The sequence below is a fragment of the Miscanthus floridulus genome, chromosome 13 (assembly GCF_019320115.1).
Source record: "Miscanthus floridulus cultivar M001 chromosome 13, ASM1932011v1, whole genome shotgun sequence".
NCBI classification, from domain to species: domain Eukaryota; kingdom Viridiplantae; phylum Streptophyta; class Magnoliopsida; order Poales; family Poaceae; genus Miscanthus; species Miscanthus floridulus.
Window position 1 is genome coordinate 56,735,721 of NC_089592.1, and position 16,222 is coordinate 56,751,942.

General features: G+C 44.7%; 1 protein-coding gene and 1 pseudogene across 1 annotated transcript; one reads left to right on the top strand and one right to left on the bottom strand.

Annotated features, from left to right (window-relative positions):
- The first annotated feature begins 227 nt into the window (after positions 1-227).
- Positions 228-3,371, top strand: LOC136501300 (protein CHAPERONE-LIKE PROTEIN OF POR1, chloroplastic-like). Its single transcript, XM_066496804.1, has 5 exons — positions 228-488; positions 593-693; positions 1,829-2,211; positions 2,572-2,648; positions 2,727-3,371. Exons 1-5 carry the CDS (start codon positions 409-411, stop codon positions 2,875-2,877), a joined length of 792 nt encoding a protein of 263 aa, XP_066352901.1. The 5' UTR covers positions 228-408; the 3' UTR covers positions 2,878-3,371.
- Positions 3,372-3,543: 172 nt separating this feature from the next.
- Positions 3,544-4,747, bottom strand: LOC136502091 (probable 2-oxoglutarate-dependent dioxygenase AOP1.2; annotated as a pseudogene).
- Positions 4,748-16,222: the final 11,475 nt, after the last annotated feature.

Here is a 16,222-nt window from a genome sequence, read left to right on the forward strand (position 1 = left end):
CATTCCTAGTTTCTTATGTTCTTTTTGGAGAAAAATAATAAATTATTTGAAAGATCTCTCCATTTTTAAGTTTTTAAGTTTATGCATATCTAGCGGACGTTCAAATTATTGAATTTGTGGACCATTTAAGAGTGGGCCGAATCAGGGCTCATTCTCATGGGTCGGGCCTTAATTCGGTCCATTAAAAATACGACTCGCACCCACGGACCCACCAACCACGCCGCCGGCCACCTTTCGTCCCCTTCCTCCGTCATCCTATCCGATCCCCAACTACTCCGTCTCCGTCTCACGCCTCTCCTCCTCTCGCCGCCATCGCCCCGCCTCTGCCTCCGCCTCCTCCATCGCACCCAGTCCTCCATCCCCACCCCCACCCCCACCCCACCACGTCGCGTTGTCGCGGCGGCGGAGATGCAGGCCGCCGCCGCCTTCAACCGGGCAGCCTTCACCGCCCGCCCTCTGCATCGCCCCCCGAGGCCCCTCCTCCACGTGTACGCTCGGCTCATTTCCATCCTCTTGACGTGTTAGCTAGTCAGTTTGTTAGTTTCGGCCTTCACATGCTGATTAGTTCATGTGGCTTTGGTGAATTTTGCAGAGCTGGGGCGGAGTATGCTTTGGCGGGAAGAAGAAGCGCGCCCCTGACACGGCCCCGGTGCTCCGGGAGCCTCTCCGTCGGCGTCGGCAGCTACGGCAGCGGTAAGGACGGAGAAACTGTAGATTCAGTTAATGCCGTAGCTGCAGTTATTCTGCTACCTTGCTTATCTAGGAAGCAAAACTCGGGAGGCATTACAAGAATGTTATAGTTTATCGAGTTCAGAATTAATAAACAATTGAACATGATCCTAAAGGAAAGGGAGACACTGACGGAAGGTTTTTATTTGTGTATAACAGCCTGTTAAGCTTCTTTCAGCCTAAAAGAAGCTTAGTTGTTTTCGGAAGGCAATCGAGGTGAACCATTGTGCATGTTGCCTTTTTGTTGACTGTAAAAACCTGCACAAAGTCTGCAAAAATCGTCTCTTCTGGTCAACTCTATCGTTCTGTGAGATAAGAGAAATGTTGAGACACAATTTGCCCTGTGACATCCACAAATGTTACCTCCTTGGGTAACCATAAATCACCTGTGTCCCTGCCCAGTTAGCCTAACTTAGCCCATTTTTTTTTGTGAATCTGGAAAATGGTTACTGGCTGATAATAACTGTTTCCCTCTGGACTCATTGTCCTGATAAGATCAAACGAGCTGAAATCTAGGTACATAACCTACTCCTCATATTGTGAGACTGGGATTTAACCTGTCTTTGTTTATTGAGGCTCGGCACAAGTACATATAACTTTACTTTTCTTTTCTTTTTGCCATTCTTTTTTTTTGCAATTGTTTCTAGGGCCACAGTTCGTTAATGTTGAGTTGGTTAATCATGTTTCAGCTCAGGCTTCTCTACGTATTGCTGAACCAGTTGGAAAAGATATCATAACTTCAAAGTTTCATTCACTTAGTCAGAATCTGGAACAAACATTTTGAACTATGTTTGGCTGTTCTTACACTTTGATTGGTGAAGTGAAAATACCAAATCTCTGTAGTGGAGATATTGAGTTAGCATTTAGCAAGCAAAGCTTAGCCTCAGTTGTGATCAATGAACCTTTAATACTAATTTTGTGTGGCTAAGAGTTAATTTTCTGTAGTTTTTTCATCATCATGGTTGTTATTTCAGTTTTTTTTGGTTTTAAGCTGGAAGACTTTTTCTTCAGTTCCGTACTTTTGTGCTGCTGGTTGTTTTAGTACCAGCATTAGCTACTGTATCTCCACTGCAGTTGACCTATCTATGTGCATCTGCAGGGCACACTCCAGTATTTCCAAGACAACAATCATGGGATCCGTACAAACTTCTTGGCGTTGATCATGATGCATCTGAAGAAGAGGTCCAGAGTGCACGGAATTTTCTTCTAAAACAATACGCTGGGTATGAAGAAAGTGAAGAGGCCATTGAAGGTGCTTATGACAAGATAATAATGAATAGCTACTCACACCGTAAGAAATCCAACATCAATCTGAAAAGCAAGCTAAAAAAGCAAGTTGAAGAATCCCCATCATGGCTTAAGGCACTGCTTGGATACTTTGAGGTGCCATCACTAGAGATCATTTTAAGGAGATTTGCTTTTTTTGCATTCTTTGCTGGGTGGAGCATTGCAACTTCTGCTGAGACTGGGCCGACCTTTCAGGTATGCCTGGATTCATTTGGATAGCTACTCAAATACTGTTTTAAGTACTGAATTTGTTAAATTTAAGATGTTGCTCTCCCTGCATCATACATGTTCACTGAAGGGCCAAAACTGTATATTTATGTAAGGTCATAGACTCATAAGTTCGATTGTCATTAAGGTTATGACTTTGTACTGTCTACCTCTTTCTCTAGTGCCTCTCCAGAAATCACTGGTATTCACAGTAGCTGGGAGATCTCCCTTTTTGTTTGAGAATTAGAATTATGAAACTGGAATCATATATAAGATGAAGCTTACTGCAGTTATCTTTTCAGCTGTAACAAATTTTGGAGGCATGCCATTGACAGTTTGCTTTTGCAGCTTGCACTATCACTCGTCTCATGCATATACTTCCTCAATGAGAAGATGAAGAATCTTGTCAGGGCGTCCACCACAGGGTTAGTGAGCATTTCCACTGGATACTATCTTAGTTGTTATAAGTCATGCCCCAGGTTTTAACTTGTTTATTTTTCCAGGCTCGGAGTCTTTGTGGGTGGTTGGATCTTGGGTTCTTTTCTTGTTCCAGTGATCCCAGCTTTCATCATCCCGCCTACATGGTCCCTTGAGCTCCTTACTTCGCTGACGGCTTATGTTTTCATGTTCTTGGGTTGCACTTTCCTCAAGTGAAACTTTGCAACAGTCCTCCAATTGGAAATTCCTGCTGTCATCACAAAGAAGATTGCTCTTGCTGACATCTCCACTGCAAATCCCAACCTTCTGATAAGCAGCCCCACCTTCACATTTTTCGTCCCAGAGAGTATGTTCGCTTCGCTGAAAAGCCATGGCTGAAAGTACTGTTCGTTGATTTATTGTGAGATAAAAACACTGTTCCTTCACTGAAACAGTACGACTCATAAGACAAGCGAATAGGGCCTATGATGATCTATGCGCAACTGTACCTTGTCCCAGGAAGGATGGGCTAGACTTCAGATACATACGTTTTCGTCGCTCCTTAGGATCTTACTCAAGTGTACGCCATAGCTAGTTGATTAATTCATGCAATCAAACATTGCTGGGAGTCTCATGATTGTAATACCTGTACATGATTCCCATGATTGTAATCAAACATTGTTGCAGCAATATAAATGTTGTGGTGGCATGTTTGTGTTGCTGCTTTCCTATCTGCATGTTCGGAGTGATGGAAGTTTATGCCATTTTATTTGCATATTGCCAAGGATTTTTTTACATTATTATATATTTTAACAAGACAATTGCGATGGCTACTGAAAAGGGATGAAAGTTGGATTCTTCCGTGGCTGCAGACCTACAGTACGGAACCCTTCTTTTTTTGAAACTCAGTACGGAACCCTTCTTTGTGGCCAGATATCACGCCATGATGGGTTCCTCTTTCTCCAATCCATCAGCGGATCGCCGGATTAGCGCGCTGGAGTACTCCTCGTACCTCACGGGCTCGTACAGCAGAGGCTGGTCACCGTCGACGACGAGCTCGTCCATCGCGCGCACCGTGGCGTTGTCCCTGGACCGGCAACCGAACAGTACCGAGAAGCGCTCGCGGCTGCTCGGCGTCCTGACGCGGTGGAGGCACGCCGGCACCCGCCCGTTCGTGACGACCTGCGCGACGTACGCGACATATCAATCGGGAGATCCTGACGGCTCGGAGAAGATAAGTGTGGATTGATCCGTACGGTACCCTGAACTGCTCGCCGGCAACGAAGGTGACCGTGTCCGGCCTTCCACCTCGTGCTGCAAGATCCCCGTGACCATGGTGCTGTCGCGGTGCTCTTTCATGGACACGCCGGTCTCCTTGTCCAGAGGCGCGCCGTAGCGCGACAGCCGCACGCCGTGGGTGAGCGACTCCAGGTGGTCGCCGACGCTCTTCTCGTCCCGGACCCCGAGGCCCTCCAGCGTCATCTTCTCCACCATCCGCTCCAGCTTCAGCATGTCTTGGCAAACGAGACGATCGTGTCACTGGACGGCGGGCCCGGCGGATCGATACCATGTGAAATTGCCGTGACAGAAACAACGAGATGCGTTTGAGAACGCTGCAAGATGATGGATGGCATGGAAATGGGCAGGAATCGTGGGTGGTTTACCAGAATTCCTGGTTGCCCTGCTGCGGCCAGAGAAGGCGGGCGAAGTCGCGGAAGCTGCCGCCGTCGGCGGCATCCGCGTCGCGGATGCTCTCCATGGCCATGCCGGGGACCCCACTGATGTAGCCGTTGAACGGCCCCCAGCGGGAGTCGTTCCGCTGCTTGGCCTCCAGCGGGAGCGCGAACACCTCCGGCATGGCGCGGCAGAACAGAGCCCGCCGGAGCTCTGGGCCGAGCGCGTCGTGCGCGACCACGACGCAGCCGTGCACCACCATGGACGCGGTCACCGCCGTCCGGGCTTCCTCCCACCCCGGCCTGCCGGGCTCCAGCCCGTGGAGGTCGATCTTGGGGATCTCCATGAACCGCAGCTTTGCTGAATCCGCTTTAGTTTTAGGTTGCATCTGGCTTCGCGCTATGAGTTATCAGAAGTCAAACAATGAAACAAGTATGAGCACGTGACGTTTTATCCTGCCACCTACTTCTGCCACCAACTAGATATGCTTGTCACTGTTTTTTTTTTTTTTTTTTTTTTATAAATGTTTGTCACTGTTAGTATTAGTTATCAGAATGTCTGTCACTGTTATTAGTCATTCTATATCTATATCTCTTATAATCCTAAACCACATTAGAGATATATCTCAACAACATGCAAGCTATCCACCTCAGCAATACATTTTTTTTGTGACAACCTCAGCAATACACTATCACATGCAATTAAACCACGCTAGCATATGTAATTGTGATGTCCACGTCAGGAGACACATAAACATTTTGTTGCCTATGTCAACATGCCATGTCTTAATCCATTAGCATTAATTCATAACAATTTATTTATTTATATAAGTAATTATATATAGACTAATTCCATTCTAAATCATTCGTAATTCCTGCAGCAACGCGCGGGATATGCTTCTAGTTTAAAAGGAAGGAGAAGGCAAACCTAGGGACAGATGGCCCTCTATGAAAAAACTAAATAGCTAATTAAAGTAGCATGTGCATGGATTATCTATCCTGAAAAAAACGTCCAGGATCCATTTTTTTTTGAGTTTCCAAAACTAACTCTAAGAGATCTCATGTTAGATAGTTAAGTCTACTATAGCACTCTGATTAATTTCATAAAAGATAAGATGTCAAACTCTCTCTCGTCCAAAACTTAAAGATTGCATCTTAGAAAGATTTTCTACTAGAATATGATCACCCTGCTCTATATGTATCGGAGGATCATGTCTGATTAAGGCATCCAATTCATCGATCTTTTATCAATATATCTTTACCTTTTACCTCCAAACTCTCTCTCGTCCATGTGTAGTTGAAACTTTTTTTCATTTAAAATCATTAAGTGGCTGAAATATTCAATATAAGATTACAAAATGTTGATACAAAAGATATCTATTTATATATAATGAAAAAATGAGTGCATAATCCATAGTTATATGTGTTGAAGATCTTGGTCAGAACAGAGGCGAGCATGGCGGGCATCTTAACGTGCCCCCTTTGTTAATTGATTTAACAATGACCATTTGTCAGGGGCAGCCCCATTTCTTGCCTCTGAAAATGGATTTCGACTGCCTATAAAGTGACAATTTGCCAGAGGTAGTTGTGCTGCCCGCCTCTGAAAATGGGTTTTGACCACCTCTGAAAGTCTTTTCTATAGCAATGCTGCACCGACCTCATTTTCATGTGCCGCGAGGCCCCTATGCGATGCCTCACTTATGCCCGACAACTTTCTCATGCCGGCAATTCATGTGCCGCGAGGCCCCTATGCGATGCCTCACTTGTGCCCGACAACTTTCTCATGCCGGCATTTTTGCCTTGTCCTACACGGATGAGAAAAAGGGACAGTCCCATCCCATATTTTTATGGATGGATGGGGGCATCCTGTATCTGGAGGGAACATTCTCATATGACCCTATCTCTTATGTCTCTCAACCAAACATCTTCAAATATAGAATCGAGCTATCCCATCTGCCTTTGTCCTCAAACCAAACATGTCCCCCAACCAAACATCTTCAAACATGGAATCGAGCTATCCCATCTTCCTTCGTCGCTCAAACCAAACACATGGTTGATACACATATTTACCTCAATAACATATACATGTAGACCATTTAACTTGCATAGCTTTCTGTTGAGTACATACTACATTTTATATAAAAGAGTCACTCTGTTTCATTTTTAGACACGGACACATGTATCTTAATTTATAGTCAAACTCTATGTTTTTTTGACTAGCAACTAGATTAAGATATTTTAAATTTATAGGATACCTATATGGGATGTGTTTGGTTTTGTGACCTTGGGAAAACAGAACAAAATTTTCCTGGCCCATAAAATTTGGACGTGTATTGCTTCTTTGTAAATTTCGCCAGCCAATAAAAACTAAGTTCATTAAACATACACGCTCAGTTCCAAATTATAATTTATTTTAGTTTTGTCCTAAGTCAACTATCTTTGATCAAGTTTATAGAAAAATACACATTAGTTCTATTAAATTTCATAAAATTGTCTTGGTAGTATATTTATTTGGACCGTGTAAATGTTAAATTGCTTGACCCACAACCAGTATTGATTTACATTCATAGTCCTACTACCAAATACATAAAAATTGATATCACAGTTTTTTTGAGTCCTCTGTTGTAATTTTGAGCCACTGCACTGCCCGTTTTTAGCCACATGTTTTTTGAGTCCTCTGTTGCTAGAGTAAGTAAAAAAGAATGTCGTCTTTGGTTTGGCGTAAGTTTATAGAAAATAATATTGACATTTGTACATTCAAATAGGTTTATAATGAAAAATATGTTTCATTATTTATATAATGAAACTTATTACACATAAATATTAGTACATTTTTTTATATATTTGATCAAAATTAAGACCGATTGATTCCTCGAGAATTAAGAACCACATTCTTTTTGGACTTGGAAAGTATATGTATTAATTTGGGCTTGTCCAGTCATCGTCTACCGAATGAAACCACCAAATGATGATTGCTATTTCAGAGTGGTGGTTGCCCTTGGGACCTGGTATATATGATAGGACTGGGCACATGGTCAATGTACAAGTAGATGATGATTTTCTTCTGTGAACCCCACCCATAATTTAATCTTGCTTAAATATTGTTAACCTCTCTATTTTACCACTGATGGCTCCCCTTAACCGTCATGTGAAGCTCCACCTCTCAATCTAGCTAGCACCGTGCTCGTCATGTGTTGTGGCGCGGTGCCCTCTTCTAATATTTACAGTTCTGAATTACTTTTGGATAGAGACTGGTATTTGTTTCTGCTGTTCTTGGACCCAAATCAGAATCTGTTGCAACAATTGTTTCTCTGTGTTGCACCCAACTGTGTTGGATAGGAAGCTAGCTTTCCATCGCAAAGGAGACAACTGTGTGTAAACGGTAATGCTACCATTAAGACGTCCGGAAGGTCGGACGTCTCGCTCCACTCGATGCTGCATGCACCGCTCGCCTAAAAAGAAAAATCAAATCTTTACGGAAGCTCGTCTACCCCACTCCGCGCTCGTGCGTCGCGGCCCATGGCGCTGTGCGGCCGCCATCCGACCGTCCCAATCCGCCGCGCTTCCGCCTCCATCCCACGCCGTCGCCGCCATCCCCTATGACGCCCCCATCCCCCCCATCCCCGCGACACCTCCGTATCCCACGGAGAGGAGGAATCCTCCGCGTGAGGTACGCTGCCAGCCGCCCATCGATTGCAGCTGCCGTCGGACCCGATCACCGACGCCTCACCCTCCGCCTCCAAGCTCCATGCGCGTGCTCGGCGAGTGCCGCGGCGCCTCCGTCCCCCGCCGCGCCGCCATGATCCGTCCTTCATCGCGCCTAGGCCAGGCGGCCAAGAGAGAGGCGTCGTTGGCTAGGCCCAGGCCAAGCGTAGGCGCAACTAGCCGCTGCCAGGCCACGCCATGTCACACCCAGCGATCATCACTGATGGGAGTGACCTTGAGAAGAAGACATAGTCCTCAGTAGCTTACGCATTTGTCATATTACGTTTACCTTCTTGTACTGAATTGTGGGGCCAAGTGGCTAGTGTCTGTATCGTCACATAAGTGCCTGAACCTGTGCTGTATCTGGCAACAACTCTATTATCCATAAATCTAAGTCGCCAAGGCAGTGGGGTTTGCCCTGCTGGCGTCCTCGTCCCGTATCCACTCGTGAGCTCATGTCGACGGTGATCCACCGGTGGCCAGGGGTGAGAAGTGGTATTGGAGGCTTTCTATCCTTGGCGTGGGTGGCGGGCGCTCGTCACACCTCATCACTACTTCTACCCCAACTCCGACGACCTTTAGCTATGGATCCGACAGACCATCACCACCACCACCACCACCACTACAATGGTGCTCAACCACCCCTCGGTAACCGCCTGAAGCCGTTCGCTTAGATCACAGTTCATAATTCCGGTGGGCTGGTGATCTCTGTCAGCGCCCACAAGGTGTTCGACGTGAGGTCCCATAGGTCCCTCCTTTGGTGGAACTGGGTCAGCAGCGGCGTCGGTGTCACCAAGCTTGAGCACCGACACATCCACCCTCCACTCTCCCCAAACCACCATCCACCTCCTTGGATCCGCGTCATCTATGGCTCGACAAACGACTGGGGGACTACACCAACAACTTTGGTTCGGTGGCGAGAACATTAGTGAGCTACCCAATTCTGCTCCTTTTCCTTCAGTTAACACGTTTGTGTGAACGACGAGGGTTGCAAGACACTTGTTCTTGTGTAAAATTCCATAGTTGGTTCATTCCAATCAGTGTGGTGGCGTTGGCGGGGGAGTGTCCTAGAACTTGGGTTGCGGGGCACTATAAGGTCCTAATGGCTAGAGGGGGGGGTGAATAGCCTATAAAAATTTCTACAACAATACTTAGCAAACCGGTTAGACAAATATGAGGCGAAGCGAGTGTTGCGCTAGCCTACTAAAAATGCAAGCCACCTACCACAATTCTAGTTTATATAGTCTCTATGCACACAATGGCTATGTCGCTACACTAAGTTAGTGTGCTCTCAAAGGCTAACTAAAGAGCCACACTAACCAAACTAACAAGCTCTCATGACTAGCTACACTAAATAGCTTGACAACTAGTTTGCGGTAATGTAAAGAGAGAGAGCAAGATGGTTATACCGCCGAGTCGAGGAATAGACCAATCAATCACAAGAATGAATACCAATCACCTCGGAATCAAATGTTGACACAATGATTTTTTGCCGAGGTTCACTTGCTTGCTGGCAAGCTAGTCCTTGTTGTGGTGATTCACTCACTTGGAGGTTCACGCGCTAATTGGCATCACACGCCAAACCCTCAATAGGATGCTGCACAACCAACACAAGATGAGGATCACCCAAGCCACGAGCAATTTACTAGAGTACCTTTTGGCTCTCCGCTGGGCAAAGGTCAAGAACCCCTCACAATCACCATGATTAGAGCCAGAGACAATCACCAACCTCCGCTCGACGATCCTCGCTGCTCCAAGCCGTCTAGGTGGTGGCAACCACCAAGAGTAACAAGCGAATACCACAGCAAAACACGAACACCAAGTGCCTCTAGATGCAAACACTAAAGCAATGCACTTGGATTCACTCCCAATCTCATAAAGATGATGAATCAATGATGGAGATGAGTGGAAGGGCTTTGGCTAAGCTCACAAGGTTGCTATGTCAATGCAAATGGACAAGAGGGTAAGCTTGAGCCAGCCATGGGGCTTAAATAGAGAGCCCCCACGAATAGAGCCGTAGGCTCTCTGTTCACTAAAAAATGAGGCGACCAGACGCGTCGGTCAGATCGACCGGACGCAGGACCCCAGAGTCCAGTCGCGCGATACATGCCACGTGTCCCCTTCTTCAAACGCTGATCGCCCAATCTCAATGGTCATTAGTGCACTTAAGTTATGACTGGACGTACTACATTATAGGATCGGACACAGGACCCCAGCATCCGATCACTTCCAGTAAGGTTCCACTTGAGACCGAACGCGTCCGGTCATGCCCGACTGGACTCATCCAGCGTCCAGTCACTCACCGTCTCCTCTGTGTGCCGCCACATCAGTACGACCGGACGCTGAACAGTGTTCAGCCAGAGTCCAGTCGTCTACATCTGGTCAAGCGACCGAGGGCATCCTTCACTGCGCGCCACTGACCGGACGTAGGACTCCAGCGTCCGATCACTACGTGACCAGCGTCCAGTCACTGTTTCTCAGTGACTATCACCTCCTTCATTTCACCAACTTCTCCACCCTTGCTCAAATGTGCTAACCACCAAGTATATCACATTATGCACATGTGTTAGCATATTTTCACAAACATTTTCAAGGGTGCTAGCTTCCCACTAGATCCTAAATGCATATGCAATGAGTTAGAGCATCTAGTGGCACTTTGATAACTGCATTTTGATACGAGTTTCACCCCTCTTAATAGTATGACTATCGATCCTAAATATGATCACACTCTCTAAGTGTCTCGATCACTAAACTGAAAAGCTCCTAACAATTTCACCTTTGCCTTGAGCTTTTTGTTTTTCTCTTACTTCTTTTCCAAGTCCAAGCACTTGATCATCACCATGGTATCACCATCATCAAGTCATGAGCTTCATTTGCTTCACCACTTAGAGTAGTGCTACCTATCTCATAATCACTTTGATAAACTAGGTTAGCACTTAGGGTTTTATCAATTTACCAAAACCAAACTAGAGCTTTCAGGTGCTTGTTCCCATGTAAAATTCCTTGGTCCAGCCTCACTCCCAGGCAGTGGTGATAGTGACAGACAGTAACGCGGGGAGGAATAGTCCAAACCAATTGTTTGTTCACACAGTGTCTCAGTCTAATTCACATCCTTCATCATGGCTCTAGTAAAACCTTCAAAGCAGACTCAGCTCCTCCTGGACAACATGTCAAAGAATACTAAAGAGGAGAAGACACGGTGGGATCAGGTCATGGAGCAGTTTGATCTACTGTTCACTAGAGTCAATGACATTGGAGAAGTCCAACAACAGATGAAAACTCAAATGGACATCAGAGCAACACTTGATAGCTCAACAAGTGAAGGCTAATGGTGCAGTGGTAGCTCAACTCATGATGAGACAATTTGATAATGATGGCCCTTTTGAAGATGACTCCTCAGTATCTGTCATCTTTGCTGAGTAGGCACACTTTGAGAATGTGTTTGCCAAAAATAAGGGCATTCACAAAATTGAATCATCCAAGAACAAGAAGCCACATCCCAAACATGACAAGAAGACTGCTTTGCCATCCCAATCTATGCCAAAGATGCAATTCCCAAAGTTTGATGGTCAAAATCCAAAAATCTAGAAAGATAATTGCCTAAGCTACTTTGAGTTGTATCAACTTCCAGAGGGTATGTGGATCACTGCAGCCCATCTCCATTTTAAAGGGAATGCTGCTAAGTGGTACCAGGCCTACAAACAGAACCATACCTTCAAGAATTGGGACCATTTTTGTTTAGTGGTAGAAGAGGAGTTTGGCTCTGATGATTTTAGGATGCCATGAATGCCCTGCTGGACCTCAAATAGACTAGGACAGTTGAAGATTACACTTCCCAGTTTCAAGCTCTATGGTATGATATTACCATGTACAACTCTATGATGAGCTATTTTTTCATGCCATAATACATCAGAGGGCTTAAGGAGGAGATCAAGGGTACAATGGAGCCTCAAATGCCACAAATAGTGCAGAAAGCATCAACTGTTGCTCGGATTCAGTAAGGTATGATAGAAACAAACAAAACAAGATACAACCGGGCAAATAATCAGATCAGGCCTTATGCACCACCAAAGGCCGATTACAAACCACTCAAACAAACATCTACCCTGTGGAAGGACCGACAATTATGGGATTATCGCAAAGCAAATGGCCTATGTTTCTATTGTGGTGAGAAATTTGTGCTAGGACACATTGAGGTCTGCTCCAAGAGACAAAAACCATGAGTTAATGCTATTGTGCTCAATGACCTAGATAGGGAACTCTCAGATGATGTTCTGAATGAATTGGCAGTACAAGATCAACTACATGAAGAGTTCTATCAATTGTCTCTGAATGCACTATCCAGTAAAGACCATACTAGCTGCCTGAAGCTTAAAGCTCGAGTCCAAGACAAAGTTTTGCTTATACTAGTTGATAGTGGTAGTACTCATAGCTTCATCAGTTCTACTTTTGTTGAGCTAGCCAAATTACATACAGTGCCCACAACACCTAGAAAGGTGAAACTTGCAAATGGTGAATGGATGCTCACAGATAAGATGGTGCCTCAGCTTCAATGCTACTGTCAAGACCAAAGCTTCTCCACTGACATGGTGGTATTGGAGATGCAACCCTATGATGCCATCTTAGGATGTGACTGGCTCCAAGCACATAGTCTTATGGAATGTGATTAGAAGAACAAGACTCTAAATTTTTCTAAACAAGGCAGAACCATTAAACTTCAAGGCCTTCTTCCACCACCTCCTCAACTATCATTTATTTCAGCCACCAGTGTATAATTCAACTAAAGGCAATGATATTTGGGCCTTTGTTTTGCTGGACCACATACCAGAGCATTCTCCCACCACAGCCCTAGAGACGAATCACCTCCTAGAAGACAGTCAACATGTCTTGGCAGTATATATAGATGTTTTCACTAATCCCCAAGTCCTTCCACCTTAGAGAAGCTATGACCATGCCATCCCACTTATTCCTGGTTCCATACCAATCAACTCAAGACCTTACCACTATTCTCCAATCCACAAAACAGAGATAGAACAACAGGTGCAGAAGCTATTACAGGTAGGCCTCATTGTTAATAGCCACAACCCTTTTGCCTCTCCAGTGCTCCTAGTTAAGAAGAAAGATGCATCTTGGAGATTCTGTGTTGACTACAGAAAGTTAAATGACATCACAATCAAAAATAGATTCCCAATGCCTGTAATTAAAGAAATCTTGGATGAACTATCAGGAGCAAAGGTGTTCACAAAGTTAGACATGAGGTTAGGATACTATCAAATTAGAATGCTACCTGAGGATGAGCACAAAACTACCTTTAAGACACATCAAGGCCATTATCAGTTCAAAGTTATGCCTTTTGGCTTGACAAATGCACCAGCCACATTTCAATGTGTCATGAACCAAATTCTACAACCTTTTCTGAGAAAGTTTGTTTTGGTCTTCTTAGATGACATTCTGATATACAGTACTTCCCTAGAGCAACATACGGAGCATCTAACACAAGTACTGGATACTTTAAAGCAGCACCAGCTCTATTTGAAGGCATCCAAGTGCACATTTGCTAAGGACAATTTAGAGTACCTCAGCCACATCATATCTTCTAGAGGGGTATCCACTGATCCTTGTAAGATAAAAGATATGCTGAATTGGCCTGTGCCTACAACAATGACTGAGTTGAGAGCCTTTTTGGGATTAATAGGCTACTATAGAAAGTTTGTTAGAAACTATGGAGTCATGACTAAGCCACTGACAGCCATACTCAGACTCAAGCAATTTGTTTCGAATTTTGTAGCGCAATCAACTTTTGATGACCTCAAAGTGGCAATGACCAGAACTCCAGTCCTGGCACTGCCCAACTTTTAAGAACCTTTTACTGTGGAAACTGATGCTTGCCAAGATGGCATAGGTGCAGATCTCATGCAGAAAGGATAGCCCATAGCCTACCTCAGTAAAGCTTTGGGAGAAAAGCATAAGTCTTTATCTATATATGAAAAGGAGTTCTTAGCCTTGATCATGGCTATAGAGAGGTGGAGGAATTACCTATAGAGAGGGGAATTTTTCATCCAAATAGACCATAAGTCCCTGACATACCTCAATGAACAGAATCTGCACTTTGACATCTAGAGAAAAGCAATGACAAGACTCATGGGGTTACAATTTCGAATCATATACAAGAAAGGAAAAGATAACATTGCAGCTGATGCTCTATCCAGAGTTGGTCACATGATGGCTATTCAAGTAGTATCATCAGTACAACCAGCTTGGATATAGGAGGTCCTTAATTCTTACACAACTAATACCCAAGCCCAGCAACTATTACCAAGGTTAGCAGTCACCAGTCCAGACAATCAAGGCTACAGTTAGGAGAAAGGACTCATATGGCATCAAGGCAAAGTATGGATTGGCAGTAATTTAGCTCTTCAAACAAAGATTATAACTACTTGCCATTCTAGTGCCCTGGGTGGTCATTCTGGAATTGCTGCAACTTACTACAGACTGAAGAAACACTTTGCATGGAAGGGTATGAAGCAAGATGTGGAGAATTTTGTTAAACAATATATTATTTGTCAACAAGCAAAGCACTTACTTCGGCATCCCTTGGGCCTCCTGCAACCATTACCGATTCTAGAGGGGGTTTGGCAACACTTAACAATAGATTTTATAGAAGGTCTTCCAAAATCAGAAGGTTGTTCTATTATCTTGGTGATAGTGGACATGTTAACAAAATATGCACATTTCTTACCAGTCAAGCACCCTTATACTGCTACAACAATTGCTCAACTGTTCATGGATCATGTGGTCAAGCTACATGGATTACCAGCATCCATTGTCTCAGACAGAGACACCATTTTTGTCAGTCATTTCTGGAAAGAGTTATTCAAACTCTACAAGGTGAACTTATAGTTGAGCATGGCTTATCATCCCCAAACTGATGGTCAATCAGAGCGAGTCAACCAATGCTTAGAGGTACTTGAGATGTGCTGTTAATGACTCACCTAAAGCTTGGAAATCTTGGCTTTCTTTGGCTGAGCTCTAGTACAACTGTTCACTGCATTCTGCACTAGGGTGTTCCCCATTCAAGGCATTGTATGGTTATGAGCCCAACATTGGAGCAGTACCATCTCTCCCAGCATCAACATCTACAACAGTGGCTAATATCATTGAACACAGAGAGCTCCATCTACGATCACTGAAGCAACATCTAGCAAGAGCACAAAATCGAATGAAAATAGTGGCAGATCAAAAGCGCTAGGACTATCAATTTTCTATTGGTGATAAAGTGTTATTGAAGCTGCAGCCATACACTCAGTCTACTGTTGGTCTACTATGGCTAACAGACCATATCCAAAACTGGCATACAAGTACTTTAGTCCATACACCACCCTATAGAAAGTGAGTGCAGTACCATATCGACTGTAGTTGCCTGCAGGCTCTCTAATTCACCCAATCTTTCACGTATCCCAATTGAAACCATTTACTGTAGATTTCTCTCTAGTCTATGACACATTGTCCATCCTCACAGAATTGGAAGCAGCTGGTACAATTCCGAAGCAAATCATTGATCGCCCTATGGTCAAGAAGGGCAATACAATAGTGCCTCAGGTAAAGCTTACATGGGTGGGTCTGCCAGACACTATCACTACTGGGAAGATTATTATGTGGTCAAGCATTGTTTCCCTAACGCTCTAGCTTGGGGACAAGCTGCAACTCAAGAGGGGGGAGATGTCACACCCATCGATCATCACTGATGGGAGTGACCTAGAGAAGAAGATGTTTTCCTCAGTAGATTACGCATTTGTCATATTACGTTTACATTCTTGTACTGAATTGTGGGGCCAAGTGGCCAGTGTTTGTATCGGCACATAAGTGCCTGAACCTGTGCTGTATCCGGCAACAACTCTATTATCCAGAAATCTAAGTCGCCAAGGCAGTGGGGTTTGCCCTGTCGGTGTCCTCGTCCCGTATCCACTCGCGAGCTCACATCGACAGTGATCTACCGGCGGCCAGGGGTGACACGCCACCATCCTCAGCTACTGGTTGGCCGGAACCGCCCGTCCCCAGCTCTGTGCTGCGTTGTACGGAAGAAGGGTGAACAATGCATGTTGCAAACATCTATTTTAAGTGTCTCAAATGTTTCAGAGGTATGTTGCAAGTGTTTCATACAGTTGTTGCAAAAGTATATCGGGATGTAGCACATGTTGCAATAG